This window comes from Pangasianodon hypophthalmus, chromosome 4 (genome assembly GCF_027358585.1).
Source record: "Pangasianodon hypophthalmus isolate fPanHyp1 chromosome 4, fPanHyp1.pri, whole genome shotgun sequence".
NCBI lineage: Eukaryota > Metazoa > Chordata > Actinopteri > Siluriformes > Pangasiidae > Pangasianodon > Pangasianodon hypophthalmus.
In genome coordinates this window covers 12,400,447-12,425,444 of record NC_069713.1, presented here as the reverse complement: position 1 = coordinate 12,425,444, position 24,998 = coordinate 12,400,447, and the positions used below count along the sequence as shown (strand labels likewise).

General features: G+C 39.1%; 2 protein-coding genes across 8 annotated transcripts in view; one reads left to right on the top strand and one right to left on the bottom strand.

Moving 5' to 3' along the window:
- The window catches only part of si:dkey-172j4.3 (diacylglycerol kinase delta), an 85,068-nt gene extending 62,517 nt beyond the window's left edge, over positions 1–22,551 (top strand). For 2 of the 7 annotated variants that reach the window (XM_053233298.1, XM_034303301.2), the window contains 21 exons: positions 1,384–1,543; positions 1,742–1,850; positions 1,964–2,103; positions 2,765–2,849; positions 2,947–3,032; positions 4,133–4,232; positions 4,640–4,865; positions 5,233–5,331; positions 7,175–7,256; positions 7,663–7,770; positions 9,024–9,120; positions 9,373–9,480; positions 10,685–10,798; positions 10,927–11,061; positions 11,706–11,869; positions 13,885–13,999; positions 14,711–14,803; positions 15,598–15,714; positions 16,533–16,644; positions 17,991–18,121; positions 20,714–22,551. In XM_053233298.1, coding sequence (XP_053089273.1) covers positions 1,384–1,543; positions 1,742–1,850; positions 1,964–2,103; positions 2,765–2,849; positions 2,947–3,032; positions 4,133–4,232; positions 4,640–4,865; positions 5,233–5,331; positions 7,175–7,256; positions 7,663–7,770; positions 9,024–9,120; positions 9,373–9,480; positions 10,685–10,798; positions 10,927–11,061; positions 11,706–11,869; positions 13,885–13,999; positions 14,711–14,803; positions 15,598–15,714; positions 16,533–16,644; positions 17,991–18,121; positions 20,714–20,788 — 2,456 coding nt within the window. In that variant the 3' untranslated portion in view covers positions 20,789–22,551. The remainder of the gene's footprint in view (positions 1–1,383; positions 1,544–1,741; positions 1,851–1,963; positions 2,104–2,764; positions 2,850–2,946; positions 3,033–4,132; positions 4,233–4,639; positions 4,866–5,232; positions 5,332–7,174; positions 7,257–7,662; positions 7,771–9,023; positions 9,121–9,372; positions 9,481–10,684; positions 10,799–10,926; positions 11,062–11,705; positions 11,870–13,884; positions 14,000–14,710; positions 14,804–15,597; positions 15,715–16,532; positions 16,645–17,990; positions 18,122–20,713) is intronic. The other 5 variants (XM_053233301.1, XM_034303299.2, XM_034303298.2 and 2 more) reach the window with 5 other exon arrangements.
- Positions 22,552–23,158: 607 nt separating this feature from the next.
- The window catches only part of zgc:92429 (uncharacterized protein LOC445063 homolog), an 8,945-nt gene continuing 7,105 nt past the window's right edge, over positions 23,159–24,998 (bottom strand). Inside the window, exons 9-11 of the mRNA XM_026935954.3 lie at positions 24,516–24,635; positions 24,060–24,122; positions 23,159–23,935 (exon numbers count right to left, since the gene is read on the bottom strand). Coding sequence (XP_026791755.1) covers positions 23,618–23,935; positions 24,060–24,122; positions 24,516–24,635 — 501 coding nt within the window. The 3' untranslated portion in view covers positions 23,159–23,617. The remainder of the gene's footprint in view (positions 23,936–24,059; positions 24,123–24,515; positions 24,636–24,998) is intronic.

The following is a 24,998-nucleotide window of genomic DNA, read 5'->3' as shown; positions in this document are numbered from 1 at the left end:
AATTGTTTGTTAGAGGCTTGTCAAGCTTTGCCACTGTGAGTAATGTATAGAGTAAAGTCCATTTATGACCTATATCTGATTATATCTACATAATACCAATGGATGAAATGAATGATTTGTGGCCTTGAAAAATCAGATATGAGACGGTTATTTTGCCTTGTTACTTTAAAAGCAAATACTATTTTTGTAATATACAGTAAATAGGATTTTTAAAGCTACAGAATATAAGTTAGGATATAAGACTTAAAAATTTTGAACTTTACCCACAGAACCAAATAAAATATCTAGCTAATAATAACAGTATTCTTTGACTACAAACCCAAACTGAGTAGATTTACAGCATGTAGAAAGTGCGATTATGTGATTCCAGTGGATTTCTATGGAGTTTACACTACACTTATGTGCATAACTGAAAAAAGTTTCGATGGCAAGCCTGGGCTATAGGACTGGAGTCCAGTTTTGGACTCGAGTCTGGTCTCAAGATATTTTCAGTATTGGTTTGGGATTGTCTTGGACTTATTGACATTTATTGGTCTCGCAAAATATGATCTTGGTTTTAAATGAAAGATTTTAGGAAACATAGACTGATCATTGGTGCAATGCGCAAAAGAAGCTGACTAGTTGATGTAAAGGCTTGGCCTTGAAAAGGATTTGATGGTTGTCGGGGTCAATCTCGACTCAGTCTTGGACTTGCTTGACTTGGCCTCAACCCCTCTTAAGACACGGTCTTGACTCGATCTCAGCTAGTCCTGGTCTTGGAATTATCGTGGAGTTGACAGTGGCAGTATTGACTACAGCCTAATGTCAAACAAAGCGTGATGTAAGGACTCATCTTTCATGAGCCTCTAGCACAGCAAGTGTGGATTAAAACACTTGTAAAAGCTTATAAAAACAAAAACAGCTCTTCTAAAAAGTATCCAGTGTGAATAGGCCTGAATGGAGCCAGCAGCATACTTTATATACTTTATATATGACATATATAACATTGCCTCAGAATCAGAGTGAGTTCTCCCTCATACATTCACAAACTGTATGAAAGCGGGAAGCAATTAGCTTCACAGATGTCACTTTTTAATATTTTTGAATATTTAGATATTTATTTTTTGCCCCTGACCCAAACATAACAAGGGTTAAATTGAATACTTGCTTTTCCTGACATGACTATAGTTGGTGAAATTTTTGCTTTATTTTTTCTTCCTTTGCTGATTCACTGAGTGGAGTGAGCCAAAAAAAAAACAAAAAAAAAAACAACCCGCTCCAAGGCTGCCTAGATACCAAACATTCCTAAAATTCTAAATTAGTCACACAGTTCCTGTGCATATTAATTTAGGGAAAATGTCTGCTTGTCTTGTAGGTCATGCACCTCTCTCTGTCTCTCTGCAGGGTTCTGGAAAGCCACAAGTCCATCCTGCTCCAGTCCTCTGCTGGTGTTGGTGAACAGTAAGAGTGGCGATAACCAGGGTGTGAAGTTCCTGCGCAAGTTCAAACAGCTGCTCAACCCTGCACAGGTCTTTGACCTCATGAATGGAGGACCACAGCTGGGGTGAGACTTACCACATATTTCATTTTTAATTACACAGAAACATATTCAAATCATTTCTACCATTATTCAGCCTGCATAATGACTCCTAATGTCTAACCTATTCTAGTTTACAGTTTCATTATACTGTATATAGATGGGCCAGGCTTTGAGCTGTATTTGTGTACGTGTGTATGGTGATGTGTGTGTGTGTGTGTGTAGACTACGCCTATTCCAGAAGTTTGTGACATTTCGTATCCTGGTGTGTGGAGGTGATGGCAGTGTCGGTTGGGTTCTGTCTGAACTGGATAAACTAGGACTGCACAAGCAGGTTTGAAATAATAAGCAAGTAATTATGTTGCAATAAAAACAAATGAATTCTTCTTGTAAACTGTAAGTGTGTTCGTGTACGTGTGTGTGTGTGTGTGTGTGTGCTTGTTGCAGTGCCAGTTGGGCGTGCTTCCCTTGGGCACAGGAAATGACCTGGCACGGGTGCTGGGTTGGGGGGGGTTGTGTGATGATGATGCACAGCTGCTGCAGATCCTGGAGAAACTGGAGAGAGCTACCACCAAGATGTTGGACAGGTAAACACACACACACACACACACATTCACTAGTACATACACTTTGAAACGCTTTGTTTGGCTTAGATTCGTTGTCCAATTTTTCTGCCAATTGAAACAGGAAACATTTCCTGCAGCTTGAACAAGGAGAAAAAACTAAATAGATTTTTTCCCAGTCAGATTTAAATCACATCAGTTTTAAATAGGATTAAAATTGGATTTCTGGTCTTGCATTTCAATTGCACTAGTCATATTTAATTTCATTTGTTTTTTATGTCATTTCTGTCTTATTACTGGAAGAAATTTGTGACCAGTACAGTGAAAAAGTGGCCTTGCTTTCATTTCTTTGTGAAAAACGTAATGTTTTGTAGTTTTCTGCACTGAATATGTTCAGAAGCATGTCAAAATATGTACAAAGATATTTCACTGGAACATCTCCATATTGGAAGCTACAGTACAGAGCTGACTCTTTCCTATTCTGCACTACTTAGTTTGTGCTAGTTTGTGTCATTACTATAACAACCAGTGTGTACATGTGAGCAAATACGACTACATTTCAAACAATCACACTGGATTTGGTCACCTGTAATTCATGAGGTTTGAAAATAGGTTTTAGGAAATACATAATATTTTCCTTGCTACTAATTTCAGTGTAATTTCTGTGTGTGTGTTGTGTTATCAGATGGAGTGTAATGACTTATGAAGTTCCCACCAAAACTGCACCTGTTATTGTTAAAGATGACGATCCACCGGATTCTCCACTCCAGGTACAAGCCTGCTTTCTCAGGGGTGCAATAAAGTACATCTATCTATCTATCTATCTATCTAAACCTTCTGACTATGTGAACCTTCTTTTCTCTCCAGATTACTCATTATGCTGACTCTGTCGCCTCTCATCTGACAAAAATCTTGGACTCGGACAAACACAGTGATGTCATATCCTCTGCTAAGTGAGTACATCTGTGTGTGTCATATTAGAGTTTCCCTTTCAGGCATGATCAGTCTTGTTTAAGGAACATAATGAGCAGCAGTCAATCGAGTTATTCTGCAATCATGAGATGTGTGACACTTTTGCTGTAGTCACCTGCTCACGTCATCATCTGATGTCAGCAGTAATGAGATTGTTCAGCTAGTCATGTACACAGTCTACAGTGTCTTAGCTGAGGAATAAATTCCTTTCTGTTTTCTGTCTTGAAGTTAACATTTAAAAAAAAATGCAGCTTGTTAGAAAGAGACTGTCTTGAAGACTTTCCTCTGGTGGAAAGTAACACCTCTGAGAGTTACTTCTGACACTGGAGACTTCTTCCAAAAACGTTAAATAAACATCTCCTTACAGAAAACGTCAACATGTCAGCAATATTTTTTTGTTCGTCAAATGGCAACACATTTTTAATTTTTTTTTTTTATTGGACTTGTGGAGTGTCTATCGTACAATTCCCTGTGTAGAAACAATAACATATTAGAGTTAGCGCATCAGCTTGACGAAGAATAAATAAAAATAAATAAACCTGTAACAGTATAGCAGCTTGTGTAACTCATTAGGAACTGTTATTACCTTGTGACACTAGTGTAGCATACAGACTACTGTATATGCTGTGTATACTGTATATACTGTATATGCTGTGTATACTGTATATACTGTATATGCTGTGTATACTGTATATACTGTATATGCTGTGTATAGTGTATATACTGTATATGCTGTGTATACTGTATATAGCTAATACAAAGTGATGTAGGGTTTATCAGTACACCACTGCTGGGTTAAAAAGATACTTTAACTAATTTCACATGACTGTTAAAAAATAGCAGTGCTAACACATCGCTAGTTAATCAAATAGTTATATGCAGATCTGGTGTTATTCCATTATCACATTATGTACGTACATGTGAATGTTTTGCTCAAATTATTGCCAAAAGCTTTTTTTGTATTCGTAAGATTATTTTGACATTATGGTCTCCTTTGCACAATACTGTGAAGTCTGTCTTCCTACATTTCTGCTTAATTAACTGTAATAAAACTGATTATTCCTGGTGTGTGTGTGTGTAGGTTTTTGTGTGGGACGGTCAATGAGTTTGTAGCTGAGGTTGGAAAAGCCTATGAGAAAGCCACTGAAAACAAGGAGGAGGCTGATGCTATGGCTAAAAAGGTGTGTGTATGTGTTTGTGTGTGTGTGTGTGTGTGTGGGAGGGAAGTGTTGGGGGCGGATTTGAAGTGGATGTGTGTAGGGGGTGCTTAAACAGTGTGTGTTATGTGAAGGTTGTATAAGTGACAGTGTAATAGCTGTATTTGACTTTAGTAGGCTGAAGCTCAGTGCAGCAGGCTGCAGTTCAGATTCAGCCTGATGACTCAGTCTTCTTTAATACCTTCTTCTTAGATCTGTAATATTAAAATCATGCACCATGATGTGTGTGTGCGTGTTTTCTGTACTTGTCATGTCTTATGTACCTAGTTATCCCCACCTAAGACACTTAACACTGTTTGAGCTTGCTTCTGACATGTCACATGTGATATTGTCTCATTCTCACCTGTGTTCTAACCCTGTGTGCTCCTCAGTGTGCCATGCTGAATGAAAAGCTGGACTCTCTGGTGCGGGCACTGAGCGAGGAGGCTGATGCTCAGCTAGTGCCTGCAGGCTCCCAGTCTCCTGAACAGGAGAGCGAGTCGAGCACCCCGAATGCCCCCAGTGTCCCCAGACCCTTCAGATCCAAAGAGCAGCTGATGCTGAGAGCCAACAGCCTGAAGAAAGCACTGCGGCAGATCATAGAGCAGGCAGAGAAAGGTCAGCACGCTGCTAACGCTAATGCAGACCTGAATTATTTATGCATGATGAGAATATCGATTTATTTATAATTATTCATGCAGCCTTTACTAAGCTTATTGAGTGGAATCATTAAATTACATTGCTTATTAGAACTACTTTCCCACTTTCCCCTGAAGGTACTCACATGTGCATCATAATCATAATATATATCACAGCTGCTATAAATATAATATATATATATATATATATATATATATATATATATACATAAAAACAGCATTAAAATCACTATATACCAAACCACACTGTAATGAAATGGTACTTAAATCATTGCTACCACCTATGATACTGACTCATCCCTTTGTCCCTCCTCTTGTTTCATCAGTGGTGGATGAGCAGAACAGACACACTCAGGTGCAGAGGATGTCTTCGTCCTCTTCAATAAAAAGAGGCAGCAGCGAGGACCTCAAGGAGGCAGAGCCACGTGAGTGACATTCCAAACTATTTGTGCACATACACACAGCAGGTAGCGTCGTCCCATCAGCTTCAGGGTTCTGTTTTCTCACAAAAACATGCTGTAGGTGGATTGGTGACACTACATTGCCCCAGTGTGAATGAGTGTGTGAATGTGTGTGTGGATTGTGCCCCGCGATGGACTGGTATACAGGGTGTATTACTACCTCAAGCCCAGTGTTTCTAGATCCGCTATGGCGCTGACCAGGATAAAGCTATTTCTGAAGATGAATGATTAGAATACATATTGTTATAATAGACTTATTCTGAGCGACAATCCATACTATATAAGATATCATACTAATAAACAATAATTCAAAACACTTAATTGCAGTATTTAGAGAATATGAAGGCAACAGAAAAGTGTTTGCCCTATTGTCCAGAGATCACGAGTTTGAATCCCAATGATGCAACAGCCATCTGTGGCCAGGAGCCAAGGGATTAGGCCGTGCTCTCTGGGTGGGAAGGATGTTATGCTCTCTATCCCCTGGCAATCACAGCGACACTAGCCAGTAACAGGTGTCTATGAGCTCATGTGTGCGGAAGATGGCAAATTGCGTTTTGTTACGTGTGTTATGCTGCCCTGTGACGCAGCCTGAGCAGCTGTGTGTAGACAGTGTGTGGGTGACTAGCTTCACATGTGTTGGAGGAATAATGTGTAACACTTCACCCTCCCCAGTTGGTAGCTGTTGTATGATGGGGAAAAGCTGACTGGTGGATGGGAATTGGCCAAGACCAAATTTGGTAGAAAATACAAAAAAGACATATGGGTCATGATGCTGGTGCATGTGGATGTTGCGAATATATATTTGTTGGTATTTTCATGACCATTAGCATTGGTGGAAACGTGATGAAGAGTGTGTGATTGTAAAAAGGGTTAATGCGGTTAGGCTGCTGCTCCGGTAGCCACTCAAATGTCTCATTCCCTTAATTGGATCAGGTCAGAACCATTCTCATATGCTTACCAAAGCACGTGCTTATTATTAATATGTGAGCCTCTAGGACATGTTTATGTGAATTAACATTTGATAGTTAATCAGATTTATTAGACATTTTGTTATTTATTTGGGGCAGTCGTGGCCTAATGGATAGAGAGAGTCGGACTTGCAACCCGAAGGTGAACCTGAAGGTCGTGGGTTCAACTCTCAGGGCCGGCAGGGATTGTAGGTGGGGAGAGTGAATGACCAGCACTCTCTCCCACCCTCAATACCACGACTGAGGTGAGCCCTTGAGCAAGGCACCGAACCCCCAACTGCTCCCCGGGCGCCGCAGCAAAAAACAAATGGCTGCCCACTGCTCCGGGTGTGTGTTCACAGTGTGTGTGTGCACTTGGATGGGTTAAATGCAGAGCACAAATTCTGAGTATGAGTCACCATACTTGGCCACAAGTCACTTCACTTCACTTCCTTTATTTCCTATGTGTGTAAATATATGTGTTGATTCAGATGTATGTTCGAATTTGTTATGTATAAAATACTTCAGTCTCTTATATTTAGTTAGTAATCAAACCAAGGACTGATTTGTGGATGTCCACAAAACCAGTCTGGAAGAAAAAGAAAGGCCTCTTGTTTAAAATTAAGTTTTAATCCTGTTTTTTTGTGATAGGAGGAAGGTCTCAGTAGGTGGTGGTGTTATTGCAATTGTAGATAAAATTGGGTTTGAAAATCTCAATGTGCTGATATTTATTTAATTTTTTAGAAAATGACAGATCCTAATGCCTGAGAATAAGAACTATGAATACAAAATATGAGCCTGTCTGTCATTTATATCCATCCATTTTTAGCATTTGTACGGTTATTTTCTGTCCCTCTTAGGTCAAAGTGCCCTGAGTTCCACCACCCCCATAGTGCTGGAGAAAGCAGACAGCTGCAACAGCACCACAGCTTTTACTGAGGAGTAAGAACACACACACACACACACACACACACACACACACATCAGAGCGCTTCAAGATGTTCTAGAAGATAAGAGAAGGTCATGCTGATATTAACTGTGGCTCTAAAGTACAATATATCTGCTGTAAAATGTTAACTAAAGTTAAAGTTACATGCTACATATGCACTTATTATACTAGATGTTTTATTACATTCTCATGGTTCCAGAAATAATGGAGATCATAATGCTGTTAATGGTTTCGATACATCTCACTTTAATTTTAAATAAAGTCAGTAATCATGGCATCATCGCTTTGTGTCTGTAATACGACTGTAATAAATATATCCTACTGATTTGTTTATGCATACATATTTATTCATTTGTCCATCCTCTCTCTTTCTTTCTCTCGGTCTCTCTCCACACACAGGCAATGCACAGAGAAGTGTGTGATGAATAACTACTTTGGAATTGGCCTGGACGCCAAAATCTCTCTGGAGTTCAACAACAAGAGGGATGAGCATCCTAAGAAGTGCAGGTGCAGTAGGAGGCTATTTTTTGCTCTCTCACCTGCATTGTTGGATTGGAGATCAGCTTTACAGTGAATTTATATAATCATGTGGTGCTTTTTGAGAGCACATTGATTTCTGCGTAGTTGTGAGTTTGTGTTCTTAAAGTACCATGATCTAGTTGAGGGGCTCTCAAACTTGTTATTCTTGAACCTTTAACTGTAAACAAACAAAAAAAAATCATGCGCACCCACAGTACAAATTTATAAACAAATTATTCAAAAAAATTGGCACACTGCAGTAATATATTGTCTATTTATTGGGGCCAGATAGGTTTTTCATTTTTTTATTTCTGAACTTTCCAACCGTAGAGCCCATTTTTTAAATAGAATTAGAAAATCGCAGACCCCCTGGCCATGGATCTGTATGAGATTAAATGTGAGCACTCGTGTCACTGCTTCTGGCATGTACTCTAGTACTTGTGCATTGTACACTTTTGATTGTTCACTGTTTATTAGCTAGGCAGTTAAACTTGTTCTCTGTTTTGTTTCTCTGCAATACTATTCAAATAATAATTCTTCATGTGGGATACCTTATGATTCCAGTAATTCTTCTAATTCGTTTAGTTAATTCAATTCAGTTCCATTTCATTTAGTCAAAATGGCTGTTCAGAAATTATTTTAGATCACATTTCAATAGAAAAATGATGTATACTGTTACTGGCCAACATTTTGAAATCATTCTTGCAATTATATTCATTTTTGGCTATATTTCTCACCTGTACAGTAGCAGAAACCATAATATTGATGGCTTAACTGTAGGATTTGCGATTGTTGACCCCCGATTACAGCAATATGAGAGACACCAGAAGATTACGCTTTTCTGCTGTTTCAGCTTAAATAGCGGCCAGACTAGTAGCACCAGGTTCAATTCACTGAAAGAGAAAAATGTTCGTTTGCTTCTGGTAGAGGGTATTTTGGCTTTCTGTCTAGGTGAACTTTGACCTGTGAATTCCCAAGCATTGTGACTCAGAAGAGAAGGAGTGGGTGGGACTGTAGTCTCTTTTGTCAGTACAGAAATGGAGATGCTTATTATTAAGTAGCTGTTGTACCAGACTTTTGCCTCACTGTTTTCTAACTGTTATGCAACACATATCTGACAAAAAAAATCCATCATGTTCACTGACATACACAGATTTTCTTGGACTGGCTTTTCTTGTTAACACTGTTGTGTATTCATGTGTATTGATGGTGTGATTTCGGTCTCCTTCTGCCCTCAACAGCAGTCGCACGAAAAACATGATGTGGTACGGCGTCCTGGGGACCAAAGAGCTTGTTCAGAAAACCTACAAGAACCTGGAACAAAGAGTGCAGCTGGAGGTGTGTGTGGGTGTGAGGCTACTCACATAACCTCTCTGAACAATGAGGAAATGTACTGTGTTCAACTTTTAATGCAGATTAGACATGATTACTTGTGGGTGTTGCAGTGTTTGTGTGTGTATGTGTGTGTCGGGGGGCAGCAGAAGGGATCCTATTTTACTTGTTTTTCTTGTCTTGAGACAACTTTCAGTTATTGTATAGTGAAAAATCTCCCTCTCTGTCTCTCTCTCTCTCTCTCTCTCTCTCTCTCAGTGTGATGGTGTGCCCATGTCTTTGCCCAGCCTGCAGGGTCTGGCTGTGCTCAACATCCCTAGTTATGCAGGGGGCATAAACTTTTGGGGAGGCACCAAGGAGGATAACGTGAGTCTCCTTGTCTCACCCTCACACACATTCACTCTGTCTTAACCACATTTATCTGGAGACCGAAAATGCAAAAAGATAGAGAAAATCTCTGTTGTTGGTAATTATGAGGATTAAGCAGAAATCTTCAACTTGACTATGAAATCGTGAACTTGACTGCAGACTGTGGAATTGGTCTCTGTGCTTTTGCTCAGACGAGATCAAACATAAAGATTATTAAATGTGTGTGTGTTTGTGTGTGTGTATGAGAGGGAGAGAGAGAGTGAGAGAGAGAGAGCTGAAGAATGCTGATGTTTCTGATGAGGCTTTCCTCTAAGTGACGGCTTAGTGACGCACATCCTACATACATAAGACATTTTCTCTTTATCTGCTAACTGATAGATTTAGGTTAAAGGCTTACTAAGGCCTATATGTCTTCCTTTACAGCTAGAACTAGGAAAGACTGAGTTAGCATACTGGAGGGGCTGGTGTGGGGTTTATTGTGATGTTACTGTATGTAAAGACCTGAGCCAACAGAAGTGCATTGTTACCTTCAGAAAGACGCAGTTGAAAAGAAATATATGGTATAAGATGCTATTTTAAAGGCACTAGTTTCTCAATTTCAGACAACTATTTACATTTTTCCTGAATGATTTTCCTCAATTTAGCCCTAACCTGAACACAGCTAAGCCATCTCTGCCTCTTCATTGTAAAAGGCAACACACATACACCATACCACTTTTTCTGATATCTGTCATGAATATTAATACTGATTTCCATTATCCAGCCTGTAAACATCTGCACAGTTCCAGAGCCAGCTTGGAAAAAATTGAACAACAATACACAGTCACGTTAGTTAACTAGATTACTTCTAGCTGGTAATAGTGTGCCAGCATGTGGTCTTTCACATCAGCACAGATGTTGAGTTTATTTTTTTATGACGTTTCCAATGAAAATTTCTATCATAAATGACAGCAGTCTTGCAACATGAGGACCAAAAAGTCCCAGATTTTCAGTTGAACAGAATGGGAAACCATGGATACAGCTCCTCAGAATGATGTCTGGATAGCAAGGTTTGGGTGTATTGACAGCAAAGACATTTGGTCCCCTGAGGAAGGAAAGGCATGTCAGTATTTTCATTCCACTTGCAGTTCACCTCCTAGACAGGAGAAGGCGCTACAAAAAAATGACAAACTACAAAACAAATTTGCTGTTGTTGATGCAGAATTTCGGTGCACCATCATTTGATGATAAGAAGCTGGAGGTTGTGGCCGTGTTCGGCAGCATGCAGATGGCCATGTCTCGCGTCATTAACCTACAACATCATCGCATCACGCAGGTATAAACACATATATACATGCAATCACACACTCTTACAACATGTCTACATGTTATATGTGTGACCTGATGTATGCGTGTGTGTGTGTGTGTGTGTGTGTGTGTGTGTGTGTGTGTGTGTGGAAACAGTGTCGGCAGGTAAAAATCACTATTAAAGGAGATGAGGGCGTTCCAGTGCAGGTGGACGGAGAGGCCTGGATCCAACCACCTGGCATTGTCCAGATCATCCACAAGAATCGTGCACAGATGCTTACCAGAGATCGGGTCAGTGTGTGTGAATTTTTTTGTATATAATTTTTTGTAAAAATATTTTTTACATTTTATTTTGGAGTTTAATAGAAACATACTATAGTATACTATATTATACATACTGATAATCTCCAGTTTCTCCAGTTATTTATTTAAGAGACTAGAGAAGCAATTTTTAAAAAAATAAATTGTCATGATATATAATTACAAATATCTTTACTGTCATTGTAATAATAGTCAGCAAACGTATTTTGTGCAGAAAGCAAGGTGATTTTGTACAGAAGTACATTATGCAATATGCAATCTCATCAGGGCCAAGCTCATCAAGTAGTGCAAATAAAATTGACCAACATTGCTACATTTGATTCCTAAATTATTTAGGTCACTTTGCATGTAGAATGTTAAAACTCAGGACTCAAATCTTTGTGATGTGTGACAAATTTGGCTAAAGGATTAATGTGTAAGTTAAGGATTAGTGAATCATAGTTACTCAAGTTCCTACCAGAAAAAACAAGACGTGTTTATGTGTAGGAGGATGTGTGGGAACTTAGTAGAAGTGCACTAGCTGAGCTGCAAGGCAGTGTAATGGGGTGTGCACTGAACCATGCCATGCTGAGTGTTTTTGTGTATGTGTGTACGTTTGTGTGTTGGCACTGTAGGCTTTTGAGAGCACGCTGAAGTCGTGGGAGGATAAGAGGAAGTATGACAGCTGCCGCTCTGCTCGGCCACGTCTCAATTCGCAGCAGTCCATGGAATACCTGACCGAGGAGGAGTGTGCACAGGTGCAGCAACTCGGCCTGGTGGCTGACTCACTCATTAACAGGTAGGAGAGTGTGTGTGGGCATGCATTTATTCCTTTGTAAGGAATGTAATGAAGGATTCTGACCGTTAGTGGACATGGACCCCATAAAGAAAAGTGTTAGGGCTGGCCAAGGGTTAGGGTTGGGCTAGGGTTAGTGTTATTGGGGTAAAGTTTACGCTAGAGTTAGGGTTGGGTTAGCATTAGTGTTAGTGTTATATTGGGATAAGGTTTATGCTAGAGTTAGGGTTGGACTAGGGTTAGTGTTATATTGGGGTGAAGCTTATGCTAAAGTTAGGGTTTGGCTAGGGTTAGTGTTATATTAGAATGGAGCTTATGCTAAGAGTTAGGGTTGAGCTAGGGATAGTGTTATATTGGGGTAAAGTTTATGCTAGAGTTAGGTTAGGGTTGTGCTAGGGTTAATGTTATATAGGCATGACGCTTCGGCCAGAGTTAGAGTTAGTGTTATATTGGGATAAGGTTTATGCTAGAGTTAGGGTTGGGTTAGCATTAGTGTTAGTGTTATATTGGGATAAGGTTTATGCTAGAGTTAGGGTTGGACTAGGGTTAGTGTTATATTGGGGTGAAGCTTATGCTAAAGTTAGGGTTTGGCTAGGGTTAGTGTTATATTAGAATGGAGCTTATGCTAAGAGTTAGGGTTGAGCTAGGGATAGTGTTATATTGGGGTAAAGTTTATGCTAGAGTTAGGTTAGGGTTGTGCTAGGGTTAATGTTATATAGGCATGACGCTTCGGCCAGAGTTAGAGTTAGTGTTATATTGGGATAAGGTTTATGCTAGAGTTAGGGTTGGGTTAGCATTAGTGTTAGTGTTATATTGGGATAAGGTTTATGCTAGAGTTAGGGTTGTACTAGGGTTAGTGTTATATTAGGGTGAAGCTTATGCTAAAGTTAGGTTAAGGTTGGGCTAGGGTTAGTGTTGTATTAGGGTGAAGCTTCAGCCAGAGTTAGTTGGGTTAGGGTTAATGTTATATTGGGGTAAAGTTTTTGCTAGAGTTAGGGTTGGACTAGGGTTAATGTTATATTAGGGTGAAGCTTATGCTAAAGTTAGGTTAGGGTTGGGTTAGGGTTAGTGTTGTATTGGGGTAAAGTTTATGCTAGAGTTAGGGTTGAGCTAGGGTTAGTGTTGTATTGGGGTAAAGTTTATGCTAGAGTTAGGGTTGAGCTAGGGTTAGTGTTGTATTGGGGTAAAGTTTATGCTAGAGTTAGGGTTGAGCTAGGGTTAGTGTTGTATTAGGGTGAAGCTTATGCTAAAGTTAGGTTAGGGTTGGGTTAGGGTTAGTGTTGTATTGGGGTAAAGTTTATGCTAGAGTTAGGGTTGGACTAGGGTTAGTGTTACATGAGGGAGAAGCTTATGCTAAAGTTAGAGTTGGACTAGGGTTAGTGTTATATTGGGGTAAAGTTTACGTTTAGGGTTAGTGTTATATTGGGATGAAGCTTCGACCAGAGTTAGGGTTGGTTAGGGTTAGAGTTATATTGGGATGAAGCTTCGACCAGAGTTAGGGTTGGTTAGGGTTAGAGTTATATTGGGATGAAGCTTCGACCAGAGTTAGGGTTGTGTTAGGGTTAGTGTTATATTGGGATGAAGCTTCGACCAGAGTTAGGGTTGGTTAGGGTTAGTGTTATATTGGGATGAAGCTTCGACCAGAGTTAGGGTTGGGTTAGGGTTAGAGTTATATTGGAGCGGAGTTTACACTAGAGTTAGGGTTATATTGGGATGAAGCTTCGGTCTGAGTTAGGGTTGGGTTAGGGTTAGAGTTATATTGGTGTAAGGTTTATGCTAGTGTTAGGGTTGTACTATGGTTAGTGTTATATTAGGGTGAAGCTTATGCTAGAGTTAGGGTTGCTAATGATTACTGACTTCTTTATTTTTAGTTTCATCATTGTTTGAGTAATTTTATCTTCATTATCTCTTTTGTTTATTCTAGGCTTGTGAAAACATTAAGCATACCTTGAGGTGAAAACAGTATAGCCATTATGTTTTCCTTGTGTGTGTGTGTGTGTGTTTGTGTGTGTGTGTAGGATACGGGATGTGGCTAAGACCCATAAGGTGGTGGAACAGGAGTTGGCTCACGCAGTAAATGCCTGTGCTGCTGTCCTCACTGAGGCCTTTCCCTCTAAACCCTCCAGCCCAGAGGTACAGCTGCTGATTTTTATTCATAATAAAGGCTGTTAGAGAATACTGAAATACTGACACTGGGCCTCTTACTGTTGCTATAATAGAGACTACAGTAAATTACAGTTAGACTGCTTGTTGTTCTCTTTTAACCAAGTTGTCATTAATCTGGTTATGCCTGTCCAGCACGTTAGTAATTCACACACATACAACATATACAAGGAAATTGTTTTGGAGTGGTGTTACATCATTTTAATACATCAGTGCAATCACAATATCATACAGTACAGTACAGAGCAAAAAAAATGTAGTCAAAAAATGGCATACATAAAACACAATAATAATTACCAATAATGCATTGTGTGTATGTAGAGAACACAGAACATTACTATATTCAGAGACAACATTACTGGAGCTCAACATCTGTGTGGCTTTAGTTTGGTTAATGACAGTTTAATGAGCTTTATCTGTCACTGTATGTGGAAATACTCAGTCATGTAGCCCACTTTTGGTAAAATAACACTGTGGGTATATGTGTGTGTGTGTGTGTGTGTGTGTGTGTTTGAGTGAGGAAGCAAAGGACCAAACCATTTTTGATCCTGCTGAATGCTTTCTGAGCTCTGCATTAGTTTAGCCACTCAGTGTGTGATATGTCCAACAGCAGGAGCTTGAAAAAAGGTCACACTGAACAGACAGGTTTACACAGGTGCGTGTGTGTGTGTGTTCTCTTAGCAGTGTCTGAGTCGCAGCACCGCTGTGGAGATTGTCAACAGCAGTAAAGTGCTGCAGCAGGAGACTAAAATGCTGTTAGAAGGGAAACTGCTGGTGAGAGGCATTTTATTTTCTTTCCCTTTCTCTTTGCCGACTCACACTTCCACATTCATAAATCACTCCAGCGACAGAGACTTTCAGCTGTATTTATTTCTACCTGGAGTCAGAATTGCTGCACACTGTTAGACCCTGTAATGATTTACGTCACGCTGACGTTAGGCACACACACTGTCCACAAAAAAGAAAACGGGAGTAAATGGAGCTTGACTAATAAAAATGGATATTTGCTTGCATTCCTTTGTTAAAAATGTCATGCTGTGCTCAGAGCTGTTCAAAGGCATATTCAGTTTGCCCCATTCTTACACAAAGCACCCATTTTTAATCAGACCAAAGACATCTTTGGTTGCACAAAATAAGCAGAGCCTACTAGACAGGAGCTTTCACAAATTTGCAAAGCACAAACTATATGTCTGATTTAAAATGATGTGAATTCAGCAGAATAGCATTCAGTGTCTTTTAGTGACAGTGCAATAAAATAAGAGGAAATGGTTTTATGTGAAGAAGTCTCAGTTTAAATGAGCTAGGATTTGCTCACAGGTGAGAAGTGAGAAGTGTTAGCATGGGCTCCGGGCAGCTTCTGCAGCTCTCTATTTATAAATACTATAAAGCTCTTATATCTTAGTGTGACATCCGTGTGTGCCATGTTTGCTGTTTACTGTTAGTTTGCTGTTTTCTGCTATTTCCCTGCAGAGACTCAGCCTTGTTTACTTGCATGAATAATCTGTCTGAGATGGAAAAACTTTGTGTGTGTGTGTGTGTGTGTGTGTGTGTTGTGCTGTGTTGTGTAGCAGTTGGAGGCTCCTCAGGAGGAAGAGCTGCTTTCCACGCTCAACTCTCTCAGTGCTGAGTTAATCAAACTGGAGGACATCCACTGGATCTGTCCCAGCATGCATTGCTCCGAGGAGGTCTGGCTGGACATTAGCATAAATAAATAACACAGCTGACACATGGCTCTTCAGTTTGTCATCTTAGCAATAGCTTTCAGCTCATGGCCTGTGTTTAATGAAATATATTGTACATTAGGCTGGATGTTCTTATTGCAGCCATGTTAAGTGACCAACAGTATTAAAAAGTAGCAGTATGTTTAATTTTGTCTTAAATATTGATAGATTATTTTCACAGTTAATCATAAGGGCTTTATTTATGTATGACCTGCATGGAGTCCATATGTAAAATCAGACATGGCACTTGTTTCATGAACATACATTTCAATATTTTATTAATGCTTTTGATTTCTTTGGACAGACATAAATTTTAAAGAAAAAGTAGAAAAATAAATAAGCAGGGTCCCCAAGTGGGATATGTGTCTCTATACGTCCTTGTAGGCAAAGATGTTGATTACATGGCAAATGATTTTTCATTCCATTCAGCAAGTGATTTTTATTTTTTGCTTTTTTTATTCTGAAAGAGAAAAAAGGCTGAAAATGTTGAAAAAAAGTTTAAACAGTGAAAAGTGTCAGGCCTGTGGAACCATTTCACAGTTTCTATGAGGGGCATTAGACAATCAGTTTGTGAAATACTGTACAGAAAATATACTGTATGTTTTCTTACTTTTTACTGTCTTTTTAAAAGAGGTTGTTTACTTGATGAGATTTTTAATTCCATTCATTAAAAATCCAAAACCAAACATAGAATAGAAGGATAATTAACTTAATATGTCTGAGACAATTCTGCATCTCTAATATTTTTTTTGTCTCTCTCTCTCCTTCTGTGTTGTCTATAGGACTCATCCCGCACGAGTGCTAAGAGCAGCAGCATGAAGCTGAAGATCATACCCAAAGTAAAGAAGGAGAGAGAGAAGCTGCATAAGCAGCGCTCCAACAGCTCTCTCTCAGGTCAGACACACATTACAGAAATCCCTCTCCTTGCTTTCATTCTGTAAACAGGAAGTGACTGAACACCCTGTTTCTTAACTTGAACATTACAGTACTTTGGTCTCTTGGTACATTCTTTCGTAGCTAAACTTCACTCATTGCTGTTTTTGTGTATCTCAGAGTAAGAGGACTGATTTGTGCTCACTGTGTAATTGTACATGTATAAAGTTGACTAGATCAAAGATAAAACCTGATGTGAGATCAGCAGTCTTACTCTGACAGTCTTACTCTGTCCTCATGTTTGCTCTGTGGCTTCATAAAGTTTCTGTCATATTTGGTTGTATGTTCGTGGACCATGGGCATTTCATGGAGTGAACCTTGTTTTGGCCTGAAATCTGGTAAAACAGTGAGTTTAAAGGTTTACGCCAGTGTTTTTGTATCTAATCTTTACCAAGCACATTTACCGTGAACAGGAATTTCTCTGTACTGAGAAGCAGAAAAAGCTGTTTATTCGAAATTCATTCAAGTGGTTATGTATGTAAGAATAAAACACTTCTTGGTGTGCTGTTATAGGCAAATAATCCATGACAGTGTGATGTGATACCATGAACACAAAGCGGAGATACCACAGAAGTCCCTGTGAATGAGCTGTTACTATGGAAATGATAAGATATTAGAATGAGCGCATTAATATAAATATATAATTTCAGTTACAGCCAGAGCTTCTATTATAGAAAATTAATCAACACTTTCAGAGTTGAGAACAAATAAGATGTTAGGATTAGAAGGATTACACATACAGTACATGAGAAAAAATCCATCCAAAGCTGTTTTACCAAAATATTTTAACATTTTAAACTTTCTTACAGTGCAGTAATACAGGAAAAGGTTAATCTGGTTTCTTACACTTTCCTGGAGGTTTTGTTGTGTCCATGTGCCATCAGACTCACACAGATGTAGCGCACGATCACAAATTCCTCCATCTGAAAACGAGTTCCATCTCTGAAACGATTGATTTTACAGATTTAATTTACACCTCTAACTGAAGAATGAAAATGATGTTTCATGAAAACGTTTATTGACAACTGCCCGTAGAAAACAAGGTTCGAGTAAATGCGTTTTTTTTTTTTTTTGTTCTTTTCTCAGTAGAGGAAAACACATACACCACAAATATAGAAGGTAGAGATTAGGTGGAAAAACACTGGAGAATTCCTTTAATGTGTTCATCTCTACACCTAACCATCACCACACTTTCACTCCAGAAATGCTGGCCAGTGTCTGTGCAGGCTTTATGTGCTCCTGGGTCTGTTTCATTCCTCTGTTTGTGTATATGTGTTTATGTGTATGTGTGTCTTTTCGGGGGCTAGCGGAGAGATGGGGTGCGGAGGAGGTGGGCACGTGGCTGGATTCGTTGGGGTTAGGGGAGTACAGGGAGAGGTTTGTGGCCCGGGACATCCAGGGCTGGCAGCTGGCTCAGCTCCAGAGACAAGACCTGAAGGTACAGCGGGACAGCGAGCGCTCAGACAGCGGCTTCTACTGCAACACGTATACACACACGCAAATCACTGGCTGTGTCTCAAATCCTGTACTGGAGCCTAATGATTCAAAGTTTTCATTGTATGGATGAGTATAGAAAATCATACCTTTACATGTGGTTGTACAGATGAGTGCAAAAGTTTTCATACCCTTTAGGACTAAGTGAAGGAGACAAATGTTTCATTTCCCAAAATCAACACGGCACAAAGAGAATCTGTAAATGGAAGAATGAGCATCACATTAAACACTATCTCTACCAGTTAACATGATTTTAACTTACACATGTTTCTGGGCCTAATTCAGTGTTGCTCCTGTGGACCATCTACTACAAGTCTCCACTGCTGTGGTGCATGATGGGACAGAATAGCATAAAAGATGTCCATTAGTCCTATTTAATTTGTGTGTAAATATAATCCATCATCTGGCTTTTTATTTATTTATTTAGCTGTTCTACGTTTCTCAGTGTGAACACAGTAGCCCAAAACAATGCATCATAGTATATAGGTATGTGATTTGAGACACAGCCTATAGTCCAGATCAGGGGTGTCAGACTCATTTTAGGTAATGACACATTACACTTATTTATTTATTTATTTTTTTACACAAAATGAGCTTATTAGACCAACAATACATGAACAGTGCCTCTTAAATATGGTCAATTATTGACATTTATTTGAAAGGTACAAATAAATGTAAAAAATTGTGATTGCATTTGTATTCACCCCATTGCTGTGAAACCGCTAAATTAGTTTTTTGGTTTGCTTGTTTTGTTTTGTTTTTGGAAAGACACATGGTCTGAGCATCAAATATGTAGCTTGCTAACGAAGAATTGCTTATCAGTAGCACATTTTTGAGTAGCGGAGTTTATGGTCTTGAGTTTATTGCTCTATTTTGCCCCCTAGTGGAATAACAGAGACTAGCTTTTTTTTTTTTTAAATCTTTCAATTCGATTATAATCTACAAAAACATTTTCTTTAGAAGTCAGATTCTACAATGAATATAAAAAGTCTACACACCAGGTTTTTGTGATGAAAAAAATTAAACCAAGCTAAATCATGTCAGAACTTTTTCCACCCTCAATGTGGATTTACAACATATAAAAATTAAGTGAAAAACAATCTGAAACATTTTAGGGAAAAATAGGAAAAATAAAAAAAATTACATTAACCTGGTTGCATAAGTGTGCACACCCCTAAACGAATACAGTTGAAGCACATTTTGTTTTTATTACACTACTCAGTCTTTTTGGGTAAGAGTCTATCAATGTGGCACATCTTGACTTGGCAATATTTTCCCCACTCTTTCTTGCAATAACATTCTGGATCCATCAAATTGTGAGGGCATCTCGGGTGCACGGCCTGCTTCAGGTCACCCCACAGATTTTTAGTTGGATTCAGGTCTGGGCTCTGGCTATGTCATTCAAAAACATTGATCTTTTGGTTAAACCATTCCTGTGTTGATTTGGATGTATGCTTTGGGTCATTGTCATGTTGAAAGGTGAAATTCCTTTTCATCTTCAGCTTATTAGCAGACACCTGAAGGTTTTGCACTAAAATCGACTGGTATTTGTAGCTATTCATGATTCTTGATAAAAGCCTTGATTAAAAGCCCCAATTCTAGCTGGAAAAAAAAGAAGCCCTAAAGCATGATGCTGCCACCACCATGCTTCACCATCGGTAAGGTGGTCTTTTGTTTTGGAATTATTTTACCTTTTGGAATTGGTCTCATCAGACCATAACACATTTTGCCTACTCCATAGCCCAGACGTGAAGAATACGAGAGATGAGATTGTTGTCACGTGCAGAGAGTAATCAGTACTCCTCCTTTAATGTTGCCGTAGGTCTATTGGCAGCCTCTCTGGTAATTTTTTTGTCTTTGTCCTTTTATAAATTTTGAAGGGATGTCCTGTTCTTGGTGATGTCACTGTGGTGCTCCATTTTGTCTACTTGTTGATGATGGCCTTTACAGTGTTCCATGGTACATCTAATGTTTTGGAAAATCTTTTGTACCCCTCTCCTGATCATTTCAACAGTGAGACCCTGTACATGCTTTGTAAGCTCTTTGCAGACCATGTCTTCAGCAGTCAGATGAAATCAGGAAAATCCTACAGAAACAGCTGATCTTTATTTGGAGTTAATCAGAATAATTTCATTAATGACAGCTGTATGATAATTACTTTTGAACATGAGATTAAATGTGATTGGTTCATTCTGAATACAGCCACATCCCCAATTATAAAAGGGTGTGCACACTTTTGCAACTAGGTTAGTGTAAGTTTTATATTTTTCCCTAAAATGTTTCTGATTGTTTTTTTAATTTTCTTTTCCTCACAAAAACCTGCCATTTTAACAGGGGTGTGTAGACTTTTTATATCCACAGTAAATTCATTTAGTGGGTCGGATTCCAACCTTTATCGGTCCGCATGTTTGACACTCCTGGTCCAGACTATCAGATTATTATTAGATGGGCAGTGGAACCAGCTGTCTTTGCAAAGAATGCACTGTAAATCATTCACGACAGGGCACTCGCATAAACTCTCTGTTTGTTCTGTCAGGATCTTGGGATATCAAAGGTGGGTCATGTGAAACGGATCCTGCAGGCAATTGAAGAGCTGGAGGGTCTGCTGTAGTGGACACACCGCGCCACAGGAAGCTGCCTTTCACCGAGGAATGGGTGTTCGGAGCTAACTATCACACACTTCATGTGTGTGAGCGGCTGTGAGAGGCATGGCATCGCACTGCACTGCATCGACGTTCCAGTTACGTTCTCTGTCTGTCCTCTGCCTGCTGGTGCCCTTGGTGATCAATAGACACTGGGAGTACAGGACAGTACCCAGAATCCTTTTCTGCATTCTTTATTTGTTTCTATGACCCGTATGATTTCCTATGCTCTTCTTCTCACGGATGAGACAGACCTTCCTTCCTTCTTTTAATGATTTCCTTCCTTTTTTTCCTCTTTTTTTGGTCTGCTTTTAAAGCCAAGCGATGCAAACTGGTATTTCCAGAAAACTCTCCTTTTGAGTCATCTGAACAACATTAAATGAACAAATTTTAAAATGCAAAAAAAAAAAAAGCATCTGAAATGTATTGTGGATTTGTATTAGCAGTCAAAATGCAATGTAAGAACTGCATTCTGTCTGATTCAGTCTCTATGTATTTAAAGACAGTTGGTGTTTCTGCATGCCTTTTGCGTCCACGATCCTCGAGCAGAAAAACAAAAGCTGTTAGATTTCTTTTTTTTAATTGAATAGTCAGCCAAATAGTGCTATTGTGCCGCTCGTGTGCCAGGTGAGCTGTTGTTCTGCAAGCTATAGTGATGTAAATTTGTGCCAAGTTCCTCAACAAATCGCAGTGGTTACAGTGAGCTATTTTTTTTTCTTTTTTTCCTCCTTTTGAAAAAATCATGTGGGGAAAAAAACATGAACGTCGTACATTTCAGAAAGTGTTTTATCTCATTGCCTTGCACTTTAGTGAGGAAAACGGTCTTTAAAAAGCAAACTTGAAAGTGATGTGTTGTAAAAATATCCTCAGCTGTTTTTCATATGATGAAAAGTGTATCCCTATTTATTGCAAACCTATTAAGAGATGTGTGATAAATAATATATTGTCAAACTATGATTGTTAAACCCATGTGTCTGTTGTCAGAGTTAGCTTTCGTAATCGTGCATAAGAATGACACATATCTACATTACATAATCTGTGTAATGGAAATCAATTCCCACAATTATTAATAATTAAGGCTTGAACTCTGACCTACAAGCTTCACCTAATGAAGCAGGAGAGAGGCCTCGATGACTGCAGAATAAGTGAGCCAGTTTAAGAGTTACACATAACTGAGAGGAAAAGGGATGCATAGTAAAGGAATTATACTCTCTCCTTGATCAGTGTGAGCCAAAGTGGAACAGTATTTCAGTGCAGTGTTTTCAAAAGCTGGACTGTAAGATTTGCACGTGTATGCACATGTTCTCCAGGAAATGATTCTCTCTGTCTGTTATACGGTCGTGATCAAAGTCCAGTGTCCCTTTTTTGTCTCCTCAAAGTGTCAAACTACTGACTGAGTGTTATCAGGGATGAGGGAGAAGCCTGTGGGTGTGGAAGCCACACAAAACCTTTGATTTCAGTTTTACTTTGAAAAGAAAAAGGGGCTAAAAAAGACTACTCAGCTTTTTTGGTTATTCATAATACAGCATTGATGAGACTACTGCTTACTGTTTATTGTTTACTCTTGAAGTATGTAATTTAACTTTTGGAATTATTTAATATGTTTTTTTTATGCCATATGAGTTGCAGTTTACCTTCCATGGCTCTGAGTTTGTCTGTTGGCTGCTATCGCCTCTGATCCAGGATTGTTGCTGTTTATTTGAAGCAAAAATAAAGTTTGCCCATCGCTGTTTGCCTTTGTGTGTTAGTTTTTTTTGTTTTATTAATGCATTTGTTTCATGTGATACTCTTCTGTGATCTCCCACTGACTCTGCTGACATTTTATACAAGTATTTATTCACATTTTATGTTTACACTGTTATGCCTTTATTTCATTGTTTAATATTCACAATGAGTGAGTTAAGATTGTACCAAAACAGTAATGATTCTTTACAGTGCGAAACTAAATGCTTTTTATACAACAGCACAATTGAATTCACAAATCTCATTGGTCAAAATGTGGTGATGTCAAAAGTTTTTAGACGAGCAGCTCTGTTTAATAGTGAAGGCTGTAATTTAAGTCATGGGTTTATATTAATGTGCTCATTCACAAGGATGATCTACATAAGCTAAGGCGAATAATAATTTTCTTTTTAAAACATTATTTAAATATTATAATCATAGGTATGGTGATGTTTTCTGTTAGATGTTTATTTAATGTTTATGGAAAGAGGCTTGGGCATGAACACTTTTTAACAGGCAGTAAGAGTCTTCAGGACAGAGGAGTTTGCGCTTTCAGGTTTCTTGGTAACATGACACGATGCATTTTCTTTGTCTTAAGAGAGGAAAAATGAGGCTGGTGATGGAACGACTGTTTATAATTGTTACAATGTAAGTGAAAACAGGAAGTAACTTGCCTCTTTGGCATTCAAGAATTTTAAATGCAAGTATCGGGATAAAATACATGACAACGTCCATTAAGAAATAATAATTGTAATAGTTGGCAAATTGCTCTGGTATATGAGGAATAAACCACTTCAGAACGTGCTGTTATAGGAACCATAACCAACTCCTGGGTGGCTCGGAAAATTTAAAAAATGTACAGTTATGGTATTTTTGGTGACCATCATCTTTTAAAAAAAATGCAGAAATGTGCAGTACCTGAGAATAATTTGTTTAAATCATTATTTGGATCATTATATTGCAATGATAACCATGTAATTAATTCAAACTAACTTTTCACAATACACCATCATGCCCATCCAACCCCTACTGTCACACTGTATAAAAACAATCCCTATGTGAATATTAATCGGCCTCTATTGCTTTGGAGGTACAGCTTTGGGTTCCTCCAGCAAGGGGGGACCGTCCACATCCTGCTCTTCCCCTTTCTTATCGTCATTATTGTCGTCCTCCTCCTCCCAGTCTGACTCACTGATGTCATCATCTGAGATGTACCAATCCGGTTTTTCATCTGCTTTCGTCTCCTGCTCTGTGGTGCTGTCTTCTGTGACCTCAGGTTCAGGTTTGTGTTTGGAGTCCTCCAGTTTACCCCACGCTACAGCGTCGGCCTTCTTTAAGGTCACTTCTACTTTAGAAGGCACCATGTTCACCAAGCTGCTCTTCACATCAACTACCTGAGGGATAAAACCAGCAAAGGTGACTGACTGATCACTGATGTGTCTGCTTTAACTTTGTATCGTAGGCATTTGCAGGATTTGCTTTGCAGTGCTGCTGAATCGTGTGAGCACTCTTTCTTACCCCCCACAGATGGAAGTCCTTGTGAAACTCCTTGTTGTTCTCAAACTGAATATGACACGTCAGCTGTCGGGACAGAAACAGGAAATCCTTAAGATATATCTTTAACACATTAGCAGCATATAACAGTGAAAAAGCAGGTTATGATAAGACAACCATTTCCATCCATCCAGGTCCCGGTGGAGTGGACATTGCTTTACACCTCATAATTAACCAGTGAATTGAATTCTTCAAGCAGGGAAATCAATTCCCTGTGCTGGACTCAAGCCTCCTAGGTTGCTGTCTGGGTTTATGCTAATCTAGGATCATGTTCAAATCCTTGATCTTAACCTCAACTATTATCCATGATCCAGTATAAACCAAATAACTGTCAGAAGTGTATCTCGCTCTGGAGTGAAATTTCAGCTTCCTCCAGCACCACAGAGAGCTATCAGGGATATGAACATGCCGTGGACTCACCACTGTGCGGTTGGCCTCCACATAGGACTGCTCAGGGTTGGCGTTCTTGGCATAGATGGTGACCACCACCTGGTTGCCCGTCTGGTGCCAGTCATGTCGACATGCCACCTTCTTCTTATCCTGTCAACAGCAACAAAACAGCTCAATCACCATGGAGTTCTCAGGTTAAGCTTATTTTGCATTATACCACAGCACTGTTGAATTCTTGAATCTGACTGGTTAAAAGGTGCTGATTATTGTTCTATAACAGCAGCTCTGACAGCAGTTATGGCTGCAACTCAAACAACAGATATATATTATTGCCCTTGCTCTAATACTTTATCGTTTCTATAGTAACAACTGATAGCAGGAACAGAGTGGTTTTGTGAACCACTAACTACAAATTTATAAAAAAAATTGTAATTGTTGTCAAATAGCTTAAGAGGAATAAAACCCTTAGAACAATCTGTTATTGGAAAATCCTATGGTATAGTAACAGATCAC